Source organism: Typopeltis vanoorti, chromosome 5, assembly GCF_054136105.1.
Source record: "Typopeltis vanoorti isolate ZY-2024b chromosome 5, IOZ_Tvanoo_1.0, whole genome shotgun sequence".
Lineage (NCBI taxonomy): Eukaryota > Metazoa > Arthropoda > Arachnida > Uropygi > Thelyphonidae > Typopeltis > Typopeltis vanoorti.
Window position 1 is genome coordinate 36,927,368 of NC_143553.1, and position 18,635 is coordinate 36,946,002.

The window sequence follows — 18,635 nt, forward strand, 5'->3', positions numbered from 1 at the left end:
ACTTCATAATAGCATTTTAACACATCCTGTACAATGAAAGTTTGTTATAAATATGTTTTTAAAATACATTCAGTTTAACAGACTTCTGGCAGTAGAGGACATCCCTATTTTAATTAAACACATCAAAAACTATAGAATGTATCTAATGGAGTGTTCCACCTCACACAAAATTGTTTTAAATGTGAATGTTAGTTTTTTTTTTTATTTAAATCCATTTTAAAGGGGGAAAAAACTTTAAAATTCTTAAACTTCATAGAGTTTAAGAATTTGAAAGAATGAAAAACATACAAAAATGTTAAAAAAAAAAATACATAATATTCAATATTAATATTAAAGAGTTTTTTTTTTGTATTATCAACTATAATGGGTTTAAGCCAGTACAATCCATCAACATTTGTACAAAATGAAACTGAAATTTTCTCCTTATTTAGCTTATGACCAGAGGTGCTTGTTTCATGCTTAATAAGCCTGAGTATTTTCAGGAACAGGATGAAAGCCCAGTTTCATTAACATTATAAAGCTGCAATAAAATGAGGTGATGAACTTTAGGTGCAGATGATGAACTCATTTTTCATATGCACCTAAAGATTCACCACAGGTTCTTTTATTAACAATGCCATGGCACTTTCGAAAACTCCAACTATCCATCAGTCACTTGAAATTTTAGGCCTATATGCCTTAGTAAGTTTTTTTAGCAGCTGACTTCAACTCAACTCCTCTAACAACACCACCATCACTTGTGTGCTGCTGAACAAACCACTTGTACACTGCTTGCTCTAGGTTTTATCTTCAGCCACTTTCACATGTTTTCTACTACTAACTGTAGAAGTAGTCTTGGAACAACCAACTACACTGTATTTTGATGCAACTACACAACGCGTTCATTGCCAACCACGCGATATCGCGCGATGCGAGTTCTCACCAGCCGGCAGATCACGCGTTATCGCGTGGACGTCGTTATCAAGTAAAAAAAAAAAATTGGCCACCACACGAAATTCCAATTTTCAGTTTGGCAAGAAACGTGTTAGGTCTTTTTTTTTTTATTGCAAATATCTGAAACTTGGCTTTTTAACTATAAATCTTGCACACATGTGCAACGGTTACACCACCTTCAAGCTTCTCAGTCAGTTCTAATTTTTGTGCAGCAACCAAGTTAACACATTGACTCTTTACTTCTTTATCCTGTGAGGCCATAGTGATAGACAGATATTATGTATTTATTATAAAATATGTAAAAATCAGAATTACATAAAATGCAAAAACAACCAAAATGTAAACAATAGAATAGGACGAACTGTACTGGAAGACCGAATATGTTGACACCACTAATCACTCCCTCTCTGTTACCCCCCCCCCCCCCCTCCTACCTGAATGACATAATACCCTGAACCCAACACTGGATGCATGATATGATAATGCTGACTCACTGACCCAACCTTTTAGCATGCTCTATTCATGAATAAAAAAAAAAGTTCTAAATTTTCCTTTAGGGCAGAAATTTTTTTGTCCATTAAATTGGGGGCTGTTAAATTGAGGGCCTTCTGTATATTATAAACTTACCTGTATATATATAAGTAAGAGCAATTACTTTAAAACACAATGATTCATCCTAATTACATAGGATTTTTTCATGGGTAAACACCAAAACTAGGAGACAAACAGTAAAGACTAACAAAGATGACAACCATTTTGTAGTTATACAAGAGTATTTCTAATTATGTGCTGCATTGTTGAGCATGTGTGCATGTTTACGCATTTGTGTACGTGCTTTTGGCCAATTGTGGCTAGGATGTATTCATACAAGCTGATACTTTGCTTTATATTTAGATATTTTGGATCCAGTGCCATTTTTAAGGATTCCCAAAACTTCTCTCAGTTATGTCATAGCAATAGTGTAATAATTCAGGCTTATCTCATAACGCTTGATGTCTCATTGCTGAAGCGTGTTGTGGGTCAGCTGAGGAGAGTACATGTGAGGATAAAGCTTGAGGCCTCACCTCTTTGGTATTCAATATCTACAACATATTCAAACGTTCCAACATTGATCTCTGCTGTGTTGTTCCCCGTGCAGATGAATGTTATACCTGATATTAGTTTAGGAAATTTTAAGCTCAGTTCCTTTGGGACTAAAAGGTGACCGAAGAGAGTCTTTTCAAGTTAGCAAAGATAGAATGCTCTCCCCCCCCCCCCCCACTGAAAAACAAAGCCACTGTGGCATTAGGCACTACTAGGTATGGATGAATTTCATTACTCAGTGTAGTACCACTGCTTTGGTACTACACTGGAAGCTCGAAGTTGCCAAAAACTGTTTGTACTCGGGGCAAGGACTCAGTTTATTTCTTTTAGCATGAGTTTCTAAATCACTTAGGGAATTGAACAACGTAGATCCGAATATAAATTTAATTATACTTTAATAAATATCTCTGATATTTCGGCAACTTCACGTTGCCATTTTCAAAAGGAACTTACAAAAAAGGCACGTGCACGCAGGCACTACAACACAGTAACTGAGAATGAAGATGTGAAGCTATCGTTCTCCTAGAAGTCCTGATGGGGCCCTCTAGCAGACTAAGTAGGTGTTCTTGGTCGTTGGGCTGAAGGTCTGCCGATGTATGCCTCCCAAATTTGGGGCAGTCGCATACAACCAAATTTGTTGAGGTTTGGCGAGTTTCTTAGGGCTGAGGCTGATTCCATAAATAGTCTTTCGAATTTGTATTTGCTACGGTGTATTACTGTAGCTTTCTTCCACTGTATTCTGTGGCGTGTATCTAGAGCATGGTCTGCAAGACCAGAATGGCTGTACTTGCGAAACCGAATGTAGTCCTTGTGTTCAGAAATTCTGATATTTGCTGTCCTGCCTGTTTGGCCAAAGTACGACAGTTTACAACTGCAAGGGACCTGGTATACACCAGGTAGGTCTAGGGGAAGTGGTTGGTCTTTGGTGGAGCGGATAAGGGATGCCAATTTTCTGTAAGGCCTGTAACAGGAGGCGAGGTCATGTTTTTTTAAAATTTTGGTAATTTTTTCCGAGGTGCCTCGGATGTAGGGAATGGTGATGGATAGAGTAAGCTTTGTTGTGGAGGGGGAGGGAGGGAGGGTTGTGGTTTGTATGTTTTAATATTTTTTTTTGGGGGGGGGGGGTAGCCATTGGCTGAGAACGTGTTGAGGATGTGATTTAGTTCAGTGTTTAGGGCCATGTCATTAGAACAGATTAGTTTAGCCCTGTTGTATAGTGTTTTCACCACTCCATATTGTTGTGAGGGGGGGGGGGAATTGTTGGTGAATGTATCTGCCTGTATGGGTTTACTGTAAACTGAGAAAACCAAGGTTCCATCAGGCTGCAGGTGACTAGTGTATCTAGGAAAGGGAGGCTGTTGATTTCCTCTTTTTCCAGGGTGAACTTGATTCTGGAGTGTTGGTTGTTTAAGTGTGTAAGGAAGGAGAGGAGTGTTTCAGAGCCATGTGGCCAAATAGTGAACACATCATCAACATAGCAGAGCCATATGGTTGGTTTTTGTGGGGCAGAGGCTAAGGCTTTTTCTTCAAAGGTCTCCATAAAGAAATTGGCCAAGGGTGGGGAGAGTGGTGAACCCTCTATTTGTTTGTAGAATTTTCTCTGCCAAACGAAATAGCCTGAGTTCATTGTGAGCTGAAATAGGGCTGAGATATCGGGAGAAAATTTAGCTTGGATTATCTCTAAAGTTTCCTTGAGTGGGACATTTGTGAATAAGAAGGAGACGTCAAAGCTGACCATTATGTCAGTATGTTGAAATGTAAGGTTTTCTATGCTGGCTTTGAAGTGGGCTGAGTTTTTTATGTGTGATGGTGTGTTGCCAGTATAGTGTGCGAGCTCTTTGGCCAAATGTTTAGCTAATTTGTATGTGGGGGAATCAATGCCATCCATTATGGGACGTAATGGCACATTTTCTTTATGTATTTTTGGGAGTCCGTAAATACGGGGGGGGGGGGGTATAGAGTTAAACGGCTTTAATCTGTTGGTAACTTCTACAGGCCAAGAAGTAACTTTCTTAAGGAGCCTGTGAAGTTTTCTGATTTGTGAGTTAGTGGGATTATATTCGATAGGGAGGTAAGTAGCCCAATCTAATAGAAGAGCATTAAGCTTACTGCTCTTCTATTAGATCGGGCTACTTACCTCCCTATCGAATATAATCCCACCAACTCACAAATCAGAAAACTTCACAGGCTCCTTAAGAAAGTTACTTCTTGGCCTGTAGAAGTTACCAACAGATTAAAGTCGTTTAACTCTATACCCCACCCCCCCGTATTTACGGACTCCCAAAAATACATAAAGAAAATGTGCCATTACGTCCCATAATGGATGGCATTGATTCCCCCACATACAAATTAGCTAAACATTTGGCCAAAGAGCTCGCACACTATACTGGCAACACACCATCACACATAAAAAAAAAACTCAGCCCGCTTCAAAGCCAGCATAGAAAACCTTACATTTCAACATACTGACATAATGGTCAGCTTTGATGTCTCCTTCTTATTCACAAATGTCCCACTCAAGGAAACTTTAGAGATAATCCAAGCTAAATTTTCTCCCGATATCTCAGCCCTATTTCAGCTCACAATGAACTCGGGCTATTTCGTTTGGCAGAGAAAATTCTACAAACAAATAGAGGGGACAGCCATGGGTTCACCACTCTCCCCACCCTTGGCCAATTTCTTTATGGAGACCTTTGAAGAAAAAGCCTTAGCCTCTGCCCCACAAAAACCAACCATATTTCTCCGTTACGTTGATGATGTGTTCGCTATTTGGCCACATGGTTCTGAAACACTCCTCTCCTTCCTTACACACTTAAACAACCAACACTCCAGAATCAAGTTCACCCTGGAAAAAGAGGAAAACAACAGCCTCCCTTTCCTAGATACACTAGTCACCTGCCAGCCTGATGGAACCTTGGTTTTCTCAGTTTATAGAAAACCCACCCATACAGGCAGATACATTCACCAACAATCCCCTCCCCCCCTCACAACAATATGGAGTGGTGAAAACACTATACAACAGGGCTAAACTAATCTGTTCTAACAACATGGCCCTAAACACTGAACTAAATCACATCCTCAACACTTTCTCAGCCAATGGCTACACCCCCCCCCAAAAAAATATATTAAAACCTACAAAACCACAGCCCCCCCCTCCACAACAAAGATTACTCTAAATTCATCACCATTCCCTACATCCGAGGCACTTCGGGAAAAAAATTACCAAAATTTTAAAAAAACATGACCTCACCTCCTGTTACAGGCCTTACAGAAAATTGGCATCCCTTATCCACTCCACGAAAGACACCACTTCCCCTAGACCTACCTGGTGTATACCAGGTCCCTTGCAGTTGTAAACTGTTGTACTTTGGCCAAACAGGCAGGACAGCAAATATCAGAATTTCTGAACACAAGGACTACATTCGGTTTCACAAATACAGCCATTCTGGTCTTGCAGACCATGCTCTAGATACATGCCACAGAATACAGTGGAAGAAAGCTACAGTAATACACCATAGCAAATACAAATTCGAAAGACTATTTATGGAATCAGCCTCAGCCCTAAGAAACTCGCCAAACCTCAACAAATTTGGTTGTATGCGACTGCCCCAAATTTGGGAGTCATACATCAGCAGACCTTCAGCCCAACAGCCAAACAGTCCTGATGGTGCCCTCTACTTAGCCCACTAGAGGGCACCATCAGGACTTCTAGGAGAACGATAGCTTCATATCTTCATTCTCAGTTACTGTGTTGTAGTGCCTGCATGCACGTTCCTTTTGAAAATGGCAACGTGACATTGTTGAAATATCGGAGATATTTATTAACGTATAATTTAATTTATATTCGGATCTACGTTGTTCAATTCCCTAAGTGATTTAGAAATGCATAAGGCTGTCTACGAGATTTAGCATGAGTTATGGGTGGTGTTCTCAGAGTTAAATTAGGCATCATGGAAGAGATGATGCCTAATTTAACATCCTGACTTTTCTTGTTGAGGATTGGCTTTAAAACAGTTACTCCACATACTGGTTGCTAATAGTATACTGAACTACACGGAACCTAATAGTAACATTGAATTGACAATTATAGATGGTCAAGTGACTAATTTTGATGCCATTGTTTGTTTCAGGTACCCTTGGAGGTAGGGAGTCCTATAGGGTACTGCCAAAGCCATAGTTGCAGAGGTGTTGTATTAAGTCTCCATGTATATGGCTTAGTAAAGAATCTTTTGCTGTATATTTCATGTACTTTGCAACTCAAACTACAACCTTAAGAAATCAAAGATAAATAGATTACAAAAAAAGCTGAACCGCCCAGATTCACTTCATAATTAAATGTGATCTTAGATTTCATTTCATTTATGTTCATTTCAATTTAATCTACAAAACCACACTTCCTCCTCCTCCTAATATAAACTTAAAATTTTTGTTTCTTCAATCATTACTCATCTCATATTTCCCAGTTACACAGATCTTGTAGTTGGCATTTGTGCATATGTTTGCCTTTATGTACTGTGTAAGAGAGAGTTTTCTTCTTATAATATTCTCTTTTTGATTTTTGGCTAAAAATCTCTTTCTAATAGTGAAGTCATCCTTAGAGATTTTAATGTTCATAATTCTAGCTGGCTTTCCTTTTTCAGCTGCACTCCATCCATCAGGTAGAGTTGTTGACATATCATTTGTATTGGCTATGTATTTTACATGTGCCTATCATAATACTGCATACTAACTGCCATCCAGAAACAATTCTGTGCTAGATAATTCCACATCCAGAATTCTCTCTTTTGACCTTCTGTGGCTTAGGATTTCAATGCCTAAGTATTGTCTTTATTGCTCTTCAGATTCTGAAAAATTCTTTTGTCTTCTATCCCTGAAGCTAAATTAAAATTGTAGACCACTTAAAACTTGTTATACTCACTTAAATATTACTTAATTGTAAGTTTTCTTTTTGATGATATTTTCATGGATATTCTAGCATCTGAATACTTCTGGAATAAGCTTAATGGAAAAACTAGAATAATGAGATGCTAGGATGGAAAAAAGAAGTACGCTGACATGTAGGGATAAGAAGGGGGGGGGTTGTGCCACTGTGTAAAGCACTTGTTAGAGCACAGCTGGACTCTTTTGCTCAGATTTGGTCACCTGGTTTTTATTGTGATGTGGAAAAATTGCAGAGGATCCAGAAATGAGAGACTAAGACAATATCAGTACTCTGGAATGTTGGGTATGGAGAGAGGCTGAAGGAATGTGGATTTCAGAGTTTGGTGTAGGAGAAAAAGAAGACATATGATAGAGACGTTTAAGTTAGTGAGAGGACTTGATTGGATTAATGCAGAGGGCTTTATAAAAAGAGTAGGTGAGAGGAGAAGATCCAGAGGCCATCATGCTAGAGGCTTAATGAAGTGAAACAGCACTGAGAAAGGATTAAAAATATTTAATTCTTCCAATATTTCATCTCAATCATTGAGATATCATCAAGGAGTACAATATGGGACTTGTAACACAAAGGCAACACAAAACTAAGTGAATCACGTGGAAGAAAGATTAGAATCCTAGGTAGGATTCTCTCTCTCTCCGGGAGGCCTTATTGGAGGCCTAGAATGTAAACTGGGATCTCAAAGTATTAGTGTTTCACATATTTTGAGACATTTAATGCAGCCATATTTAGTCTGATTTCTGAGATCAGCTGCAGAATCCAAAAATAGTCTTTCTCTTCTCAATATAGTGTGATGGAGCAAAATGGTCTTTTTCTAATTGACACTATGAGCTGTATCTAAAGCATGGTCCACAAGGCCTAATTGACCATAGTCATGACTACAGATGTATTTTTTGTGTTCTTCCATGCAGACGCTGGATGATCTTCCTGTCTGTCTCTAGTAGGCCAACGTGCAGGAACATGGCACTTAATATACTCCAGGCATAGAGAGAGAGGGTGATGATCTTTAGTAAAATGTTTAAGGGTAGCAAGCTTTCGCTAGGGATTGAAAGCCATGCAGAGAGTGTATTTTTTTTAATACTCTTACTAGTTTTTCTGAAGTACCTCTCACATAGGGGAATGATGATAGTATTACTGAAATCTTTCTGAGGAGAAGGTCGAGGATTGGGAAAGGGATGGATCATTTTTTTGATAAGGTGTCATTTAAGGGAATAATGGTGAACAGTGAGGTGATATCACAGTTAACCAAAATATCTGTATGATTTAACATTAAATTCTCAGTTGAAATTTTAAAATAGATAGTATTTTACATAGGAAGTGGTATGACCAGTGATGGGGGGGGGTAAGCAAGAGAGCTTGTAATTGTTTTGCTAATTCATAGCAATCAGATCTGTAACATCCACTGTTAGTCTTAATGGAGGGAATATGGTTTGTCTATTTTTGGTAATTTGTATATCTGTGGGGTGGGGATATAAGAACTGAAGGGTTTCAGATTTTTTGTGATTTCAGGAGGCCAGGAAGAAACTTTTATGAGCAGACTTCTCAAATTTTTGTTCTGAGATTTGGTGGGATTGTAATCAAAAGATTTGCAGATTACAGGGATCTGTAATCAAAAGAATGTCCAATGCTATCAACATCCCCTCTGTGAGAGACACTTCAGAAAAAATAGCCAGAATCTTTAAAGAAATAAAATCTGCACGGCTTTCAAGCCCTGCCAAAAGCTTGCTACACTTGCTGATCTTCCTGTCTCTCCATAGTAAGCCAACTTGCAGCAACAGGGCACCTTTACTCCAGGCACAGAGAGATAGAGAGGAGAGAGCTGATTTTTAGTAGAACATATATGTTCTACTAAAGATCTACTACTTTCCAAAATATGAGAAACACTAATGCTTTGAGATTTCAGTTTACATCCTAGGCTGCTAATAGTGCCCACATGGGATACCCCACCTAGTTAGGACTTGAATCTTTCAACCACATTTTACTTAGTTTTGTGTTGCCTTTTTATGTATGTTACAAGTCTCATATTGTACTCTTTAATGTCTCAGTAACTGAGACGAAATATTGGAAGAATTAAATAATATTTTTAATCCTCTCTCATTGTTGTTTCACTCCACCAAGCATCTAACATGTTTCTCCCAGCACTTAACACACAAATCAGAGGCCATCCCTTGAAGTTATGTATGAGTGTGACAAGGAAGGGTGTGCAGAGTAGGTTTTTGACATGGAGTATTTTGAGTGAATGGAATGCATTACTGGAATATGTTGTTAATGCAGAGAGTGTTAAGGATTTTAAGATTCAGTATGATTAATAAGTTATGTTATTAATGAGAACCTCCTACGATGAGTCTGCCAACTCTATGAAAGGTATAATAATAAAAGCTGCACTTTGCATCATTCATTTTCTTTCTTTCAGAGTCTAGATTTGTTACCAAAACCTGGTAACCAATCTAGACTCTGATTGGACTAGATAATATATTTAGAGAAAAAATTTATAATGCAGCCATATATTTAGAAGTATGGCAAAATTTAAGTGGTAAGCAGTTTTTTGCACTCTTAAGTATCTGAACACGAGGTTATTTTTCTTGATGACTTGAATTTTCGTAATTCCTTCTAGCTTCCTTTTTCTGCTTCCACTACCCAAGTCAGGGAAAGATGCAGAAGTATTTTCTTTAAGCAAATTAATTTTTTTAGTAGATAAATTTGTTCGAAATAAGGCCCACCACTGCTTATTTTGGAAGGCTGAAGTTGCTTGAAAAATTTTCATCCTTGGTCTCCAGTTTTCTCCAATACTGAAAAATTATTCTGCTTTAATCCCTTAAGCCAAATCAAGTCCGCAACTAATCCTAATGTCTAATGCAAATCATCCATCTACCAGTAGAATATTAGATAACCCTCACTGCTTTCCCAACACCATTCATCTTTTTTTCATAATCATTTCTCCTTTAGTTATGTATGCTGCAGAAATTAGCTCTCCTTTAAGTAATTTAGATTATCTTAAAAAAGGTGCACTCACCACCTTTGGCACTACAACAACACCAGGTAGGACACTTTCCATGACGTCTGTTCTTCCTTTCCATAGACCATGGAACCCTGAGACCCTTAAACAACATTTGATACTTCCTGAGAATCCTTGTAAAATTCAAAGGTACTGCTTACATATGGGATAGGGTTCTTGCAGACAATATAAAGTTGTTGGATGCACAGAGAAATTTTTTAATTTCTTTTTATCACTTTTGGATTTTAGTCATTTATGGATATTGCTTGTAAATCAGCCAGGAGAACACATGCAGTTTACAGTCAAAAAATGCTATTGGTGGTGGGTGGTAGATGGCATTATATATAATTGGTGGATTAAGTAATTGAAGACGGTGAGTTGTCTGCATTAGAGTAGAATGCTTTCCCTCAATGATGCTGTGGACTCCTTGGAGGTGTCATGTAATAATACTGGTAATAATAGCAGAAATTTCCTGTTGAAGTCATTTAGAGGAGCATATGTTGTGAGCTATTATTAAGAGATATTACTCAATATTTTTTGCATGAATGATATGCAGAAGACTGATGCACATAGCATCAGGAAAAAATGGGTTTGTGGTAAACATAGAAAGAGAGAACTGCTACTTTCTTGCTAGAGATGGACATTCAGAAAGGATTATTTTATTTATTTATTTATTATTATTATTTTATAATGAAGTATACTATTTGAGATAGTTTTTTGAGGGTAGATTCATTCTTAGGAAAATGATTGATTTCTTGAAGAAATATTTGCAAAACTTGGTGTTTGTTTCCAAATTGCACATTTGTTTGGTTATAAAAATAAAAACTGCTTGGTGTATACAAAATGTTGTTCCAATGTAGGGTAGTCAGTGATTCTCTGAATTACTAGTTATGATTACCATTGTTACTCAGAGAATTCTGGGTTGTAAGACTGTGTAGTCAGTGAAAATCTCATCTGCCTTTTACCTTGGTGTCGGTTTTTTTTTTATTAATCATCTGACCTCAAACCGTTCACAGGATAAGTTGGTCAGCCCTATGCCCCGGTGTATCCTATGTCCTGTAGTGTTGAGTTCTCAAGGCCAGGTTTGCCTGCTTTGCGGGATGAAAAACCCCAGGATAAACGGGGGGGGGGGGGGGGAACCCTACTGTACACACCCAAGACTGGCTAACTTGGCTATAGCTGAGGATCTTCCTCAGCCATAGCCAAGCTCTTCATGTCACTGACGGGAATCGAACCTAGGACATTCCTTCCCCAGGCATATGGTTGCAAAGCACACAGCCACTAGGCTAACTGGTCAGTGAACATAACAGCGTAAATTTTTCCAGTAGAATACTACTTTGTAATTCTTGATACAAGCCAGACTAGAAGTTCTAGAAAATGTTTAGTATAGAACAGTTTAGAAAATGATCAAGTATAGAACAATTCCATTCAAGTGTGAAGAATCTTGATTCTCCAGACTGGAGCTCTGAGTAAATTTGGAAATTAGTATAAAATGTGTGGGATTAATAAATTTGAAATAAAATATGCACTAAGTTATTGCAAAGATTTCCCACAAATTTGTCTCTTAAAAAAGTTAGCAGGATGTCATTTTGACAATAATCACATCTAAAAGCAGACTTAAGTTCTAATCATCTGTTGTTATTCCAAGCTCATCTGTCTAGGGTAGAGATGCAAAATCTAATGAAATGATTGATCTATTTTTCTTCTGTCGTCATCTCTTTTCTGTTCCCATACTTTGTTATAAGCATCCTCTGACAAAGCATACTACTAGAGAATCTATATTACATTTCCACTATAGGTGAAGCAGTGTTAAGTGAGATGGTAACTATTTTTTGGCATGAATACCACCTTTGGCTTTTATGCAACTTCTACAGTAAACAAGATGATTCTACATGCACTAACATTGAAAATTGTCTTCTATCTGAATATTTGGGATAACATATATATAGGTTAAAGTAATTAGAAGTTATTATGAGTTGTGTATGTGTATAAAATAAATATTTTAATGTAATAATTCATAAAAATTTTATTATTGCAAAGACAAGTGTACAGTTTTTATTTAATGTTCTGATTATTCATCATTAACAATCAGGTAGCACTCAAAGATTTGCACATAAGCATTCTTTATACTTTTACATATTAAACTAATTGATTAAATTTATTTAATTTTTGTATTTTTTAAGCTTGCTATTGAGTGCAGTAAGCAGTGAAGATACTCAAGATCGAACAGACAGAGTAGTTTTAACACCATGGGTTAAATTTCTGTGGGAATCCTACAGACAATGCCTGGAGCTTCTACGAAACAACTCGAGAGTTGAGCGGCTGTATCATGATATTGGGCAACAAGCATTCAAATTTTGCCTGAAATATAGCCGCAAGACAGAATTTCGCAAATTATGTGACAATGTAAGTAATAGTGATGTACTTGAGCATCTCTGATCTGAACTGTTAGTACATAGTGGTTTTTAGATCCTTAAACTGGAATATACAGATTATTTCTTGGTGACATAGCTTTAGCATATAGGTTATAAAGACATTACAGTAGGAGATTTTCACACCTAGTATTGGATGTTTGGACATTGATTTTCACTCATGATACCTTGTACTGGAAACGGGAATATACAGATTATTTCTTGGTGACATAGCTTTAGCATACAGATTATAAAGATTTTTTAAAATCACATTACAGTAGGAGATTTTCACACCTGGTATTGGATGTTTGGACATTGATTTTTACTCATGATACCTTGTAATTGACACTGACCCTACCCAAACACAATAAAAGGCTCCTAAAAATTATTAGATGATGTATCATGACCTCCTGAAACTATATAAAAACTTGAACCATATAATCCGAGGCCTCCCTGGATTTATTAATTACCGAGAATAGACCAACAGAGCATACCTTTGAGAACCACAGTAGGCTGTATGGTTCTTCTACTGGAAAAATATTTAGCCAGAGTGCTTTCACTCATTACTGGCTACACTTCTTCCCATATAAAAAACTATGCACTTCAAACCTTAGCTCATTGGATATGATCTTCAGAGACATTGACATCATGGCTAGTTTTGATATAGCCTCACTATTCACTAATATACCTCTAAAAGAAACACCTCAGAAATCATTTAGACTCTCCATGCTCCAGACAGTTAGCCTTATTTACCTTCACAATGCACTCTGGCTATTTTCCTTGGTACAGAAAAAAACCCTACAAGCAGATTGAAAGCACAGCTCTATCCTCAATCTCTTCATCTTTGCATGGAACATTTTGAAAACATTGATGACATGTTCTGCATTTAGTCATACAGTGGGAATACATTAGAAATGTTTTCAACACACTTCAACAGCCAATACCCAAGGATCTGTTTCACCATTGAAAAGTAAAACAATAACTGTCTGCTTGACGCTTGTTACCCTTGCTACCAAATGATCCTTATCCTTTTCAGTCTACAGAATGGAATAAATACAGCACAAAGAGATTTAATTAAACAGCAGGTTTAATCATTCCAATATTTCGTCTGCCATCAGAGAATCTTCAGGAATACAGTATTAAAATTGTAATAATGCACATGAAGGATATGTGTATTAAAATTGAATATCACACAAGTTAAAAATATAAAAATGAATTAATTTAAATTTAACAAGTTAGTAAAAAGGTCATTTTTGTAAAGTAGTTACTATTGTTTCATTTTTGTATGTTGCAAGTAAGATGTTTTGAAATGTTAGATTTCATCTTTGGTTACTGAGTCTTGCTTAGATATAAAATCAATCTATTTAAGTTAGATGTTAAAGTGTAATTATAGTTTTGTATGAGCTGTCTGAGTTTTGTGATGCTGGTTTTGTTTGGTTGGTATGTAAACAAACGTTTATGAAACATGATCAGGTGCTTAAGGGTCAAAGCTGAATAACTGAGAGGAGACCTCCACATAGCCTTTAAAGGAATGCGGAGAACCGACCAGGGCTTCTGACCTAATGTCCAATCCTCACCTTCTCGTGGTGCACCCTGTTGGGTATCTACAGGGTGTTCGGGATAAATTTGACATATTTATAATTAATTATATTTTTCCGTAAGTTACATGTATTAACACACACTTCTCTTCATTTAAAAGTTTGGACCCTTCTTCATTCACATACAAGATGTCAGAAAGGATGGATAGCTGGAACCCACCTGAATCATGGAAGAGAATAACTTGTATCATGATGATTCGTGCCCGCCATCAAAATAAGGATATTACGACTGCTGCCCAATGCTCCCTGAATACAGTAAAAACAATCAGGCATGAACTAGAGACTTGCAATGGTGACTACGAGGATGTAGCAAGAAGAAAGATCCCTAGCAGATGATCTGATTGCGTTCGTACAGCAGAATTCCTCGCAAATCTGCAGGAACAGGTGTTGAAGAACCCTGGCATTGGAATTCGGGCTTTGTTCGTGGAGTTGCTAACTGTAGTCAAGCCCTGGATAACAAGGGTAGCCAATGGTAGGCCGTATGTATGGCAGCAGGATTCGGCCCCTTGCCACACCTCTGGGAAAAGTCAAAAATGGTTGTCTGAAAATTTCTACGACTTCACCAGTCCAAATGTTTGGCCTCCAAACTCCCCAGACCTTAAGCCCATGGATTATTTTGTATGGGGCGCAGTTGAAAAAGACACCAATCGCACTTCCAGTAATACAAAAGCCCAGTTAATGGATAAAATTAAAACAGTTTTTGCGGCCCTTCCCAGGGAGACTGTAGCATCAGCTTGTTCGAGGTTCCGAAGCAGAATTGAAGCTGTGATCGATGCTAATGGTGGTTATTTTGAGTAAATCTTGTTGATAGTATTGTAATTAACTCTGCCTGTAATGTTTTTTTGTCAATTCATTAAATTTAATAGATACAAAGAAGATTTTCTTTTTCCTTACGAAACTGTCAAATTTATCCCGAACACCCTGTACTTGGATAATGAACGGACGAGGATGGGCTGGCAATTTGGGATTTAGCCGACCAAATTGTATTCTTGTTCGTTAACCAAAATATAGAATGATGGTACAACATGACAAATTTCATGCCGGCTGGGGCGTCGCCCGGTTAAACAAGGCCCCCATTGTTTTCGCCAGGGAACCAGGGCGAACAACGAAAAGTCAGCTACTGGAACAAATCTGAAAACAAACCCCAACTCAACATCACCAGAGTTAAAGATCGGTACTATCAATGTAAGAAGCCTGAATGGCAAAGAAATGGAGCTAGCTGAGGAATTAAATAAGTACCAGATCGACATAATAGGGGTGACTGAAACAAAAAAGACCAAAACTGGTGAGATCTCTCTGAGCAATAAATACAAAATGTTATATTCAGGCAATGACAATCAAGGAAAAGAAGGAGTAGCCATAGTATTCAACACAAAATACGAGGCTGATCTTCTTAAATGGCAGTCAGTCTCAAGTAGAGTAATGTGGGCAAATATGAGATTGGGGAACTGGACAATGAGACTTATTTGTGCCTATGGTTCCACAGAAGGTTCTACTAAGGTAGAAGTGGAGGTATTTTTTGAGGCTTTAGAAAAAGCAACTGACACAATGAAAAATGAAAAGTTGGTCCTTGTTGGGGATCTAAATAGCAGAGTAGGAAATGATTGTGAGACATACAAAAATATTTTGGGAAAATTTGGAGAAAAGAGCAAAGCTAATAATAATGGCAAATATTTGTTGGATTTCTGCTCAAGACATGGACTGGTTATTACTAACACCATGTTCCAACATAAAAATGTGCACAAATTCACATGGAGAGAAGAGGCTAGGAATAAGAAAAGTCTCATTGACTATGTTATTGTTGATAGTGATGTTTTCTCCCTGGTGCAAGACACCAGAGTGTACAGAGGATTTGAAATTGGAAGCGATCACTATTTAGTCTTGAGCAGGATAAAATTGAATTTCATATTGAAAAGAATACCATGTAAGAAAGTTTTAAAGCGAATAAAAGTTGAGCAGCTCTCAGATGTGAACTGTAGGCTAAAATACACAAAGATTATTGAAGAAAAAATGAAAGAGTTTGAGAACAGGAATCAAACCTTGGAGATTCAGTGGCAAACTCTGAAGAAAACATTGATTGATTCTGCCAGAGAGGCATGTGGTGAGGTTATCTGTAAGGATAAAAAAAATCAGAACTCCCTGGTGGACACAGGAAGTTAAAGAGGCAGTGAAGGAAAAGAAGAAAGTATACCAAACGTTCCTGTCAAATAAGTCAGCTTGTGCTCTTAGAGAATATAGAGACAAATGCAAGAATGTTAAACACTGTGTAAAACTAGCTAAACAAAAGTCATGGGAGGACTTTGGCAAGAATATAGAAAATAAATATCAAGAAGGTGGCAAAATATTCTGGAGGTTGTTGAAGAAGCTTAAGAATGGAGGAAAGAGTACTGTAAAAGGAATTAGAGATGATAAAGGTGACATGAAAACGGGAGAAAAAGATATTCTTGAAGTATGTAGTAATTACTTTGAAAATCTACTAAATGAAACAAGCAGTGATGACAGCACAGTAGTAAAAAACACTGACCAGGCATGCAGTCAGAAATACATATCCATACTAGAAGTAGAAAAAGCTATCAAAGGCTTGAAATGTGGAAAGGCAGCAGGAGTAGATGATATTCGACCAGAAATGCTGAAGTATGGTGGTATAAGAGTCTTACAGTGGCTGCACTGCATAGTTCAGAAAGCCTGGACAGAGGGACGAATTCCCGATGACTGGAGTAGAGCTCTCATAGTACCTATATATAAAAAGGGAAATAAAACTGCGTGTGAGAATTACAGAGGTATTTCCCTACTGAGTGTTCCTGGCAAGATCTATGCAAGTATACTTGAGAAACGGTTGAGAAGAATTGTGGAAGAAAAGCTTGGTGAAGAACAAGCTGGATTCAGGCCAAATAGAGGCTGTCAGAATCAGATCTTCACTTTACGACAAATAGTTGAGAAAGCATGGGAATATAACAAAGATCTGTATTTAAGTTTTGTCGATCTGGAAAAGGCATATGACAAGGTGCCAAGAGAGAAGCTATTCAATACGCTGCGGTTATATGGTGTCAATGGGGCATTATATCAAGCAATACTTAGTCTTTATTTGAATTGTAAGTCAGCAGTTAGAATTGAAGGAAGTATAGGAAGATGGTTTAATGTTAAATCTGGTGTGAGACAAGGATGTACATTATCCCCTCTGTTATTCATTATCTATATGGATCACATTATGAAGGAAAGTGGTATTAAACATGATATCAAAATTTGAGATGTTAATGTCAGCTCTTTGCTTTATGCGGATGATGTTATACTTCTAAATAAATCCGCTACAAGTCTGCAAGATTCTCTGACTAAATTGAATAGCTGTTGTAATAGATATGGTATGAAGGTCAGCAATAAAAAGACAAAGACAATGAAAATAGGCAGAATCATTGAAAATGTCAACTGTGTTGTGAATGGAGAACCTGTGGAACAAGTAAAACATTTCAGCTATTTAGGCACGATTTTTACTGAAGATGGTAAATTAAATATAGAAATAGACAACAGAATAAGCAAAGCTGGTATGGTGGGAAGTCAATTGAATAAATTCATATGGAATAAGAGAGAAATTAGTCGGAACACTAAATTAGCTGTATACAAGACAGTGTTCAAACCAGTTTTAACTTATGGATCTGAGAGCTGGGTCAGAAGTAAAACACTTGACCAAAGACTAGAGACCACAGATATGAGAGTCCTGAGAAAGATTATAGACGTGAACAGATGGCATCAATGGCAATATCATATTAAAAACGAGGATATTAGGAAAGAACTTGACATTGTCAGCATCCAGGAATGTGTTAGCAGAGCTAACCTCAGGTGGTATGGTCACTTAAACAGAATGGGCGTGGAAAGATTAGCAAAACAAGTGTTCTCTGGCAGGTTGGCAGCAAAACGACCTAGAGGAAGACCAAGATATAGGTGGATTGATACTGTACAAAGTGCTTTAGACGATAGAAATATAAGATCTGATAATGCTGGAGTCTTGACAAGTAACAGACTGATTTGGAGGAAAATTGTAGATAGGAAATTAATAATGATGTAATTTTTTCATGTAGTACTATCATATCCTGTACACCCCTTGAGGGTACATGGCAGAATTTGATGATGATGATGATGATCAGTAATGAGGTTGCAAAAGTTATCACAGTAATTTATGTTGCATGAATAATTAAATAAACTTACCTAGTGCACAAGATTGTGAAACGAAGAACCTTTATTTCCATTACTTTCATTTTAAAATTATAACTAAATAAACTTTTACGCATTTTATAGAAAGAACGTCACATCAGTATGTTATTTTCAACCACAAAATTAATTAAATAAGATAAGTGAAATTAGGTTTTATTGGTCGGAATTTGATACAACTAGTAACTGACTAGTTTCACCACATTAACTAGTGACTTCTTCTGGGTTTGATGAACATACAAATATAAACTTTAAACAACAAGCTTTGATTATGAATCAATACATAACTGAAAAAATTATATGGAATGCATAGTAACTGTTACACAATATAAATACATGGAGTGTGGATGTTAATCCATGGGTAGTCATTGTTCAGCAGGTGTGACCTATTGTTAGCTGTGAAATTAAACTCTGATGCATGGAGAGATCTTATAAGTGATTTCCAAATGTCACATAGGATCAACCCTTGGTTTCTG

The 18,635-nt window shown here is 37.2% G+C and overlaps 1 protein-coding gene across 2 annotated transcripts in view; it reads left to right on the plus strand.

Moving 5' to 3' along the window:
• The window catches only part of eIF3a (eukaryotic translation initiation factor 3 subunit a), a 378,310-nt gene that overhangs the window by 56,625 nt on the left and 303,050 nt on the right, over window positions 1-18,635 (plus strand). For both annotated transcript variants that reach the window (XM_090393079.1, XM_090393080.1), the window contains exon 4: window positions 12,131-12,353. In XM_090393079.1, the coding sequence (XP_090249205.1) occupies window positions 12,131-12,353 (223 nt within the window). The remainder of the gene's footprint in view (window positions 1-12,130; window positions 12,354-18,635) is intronic.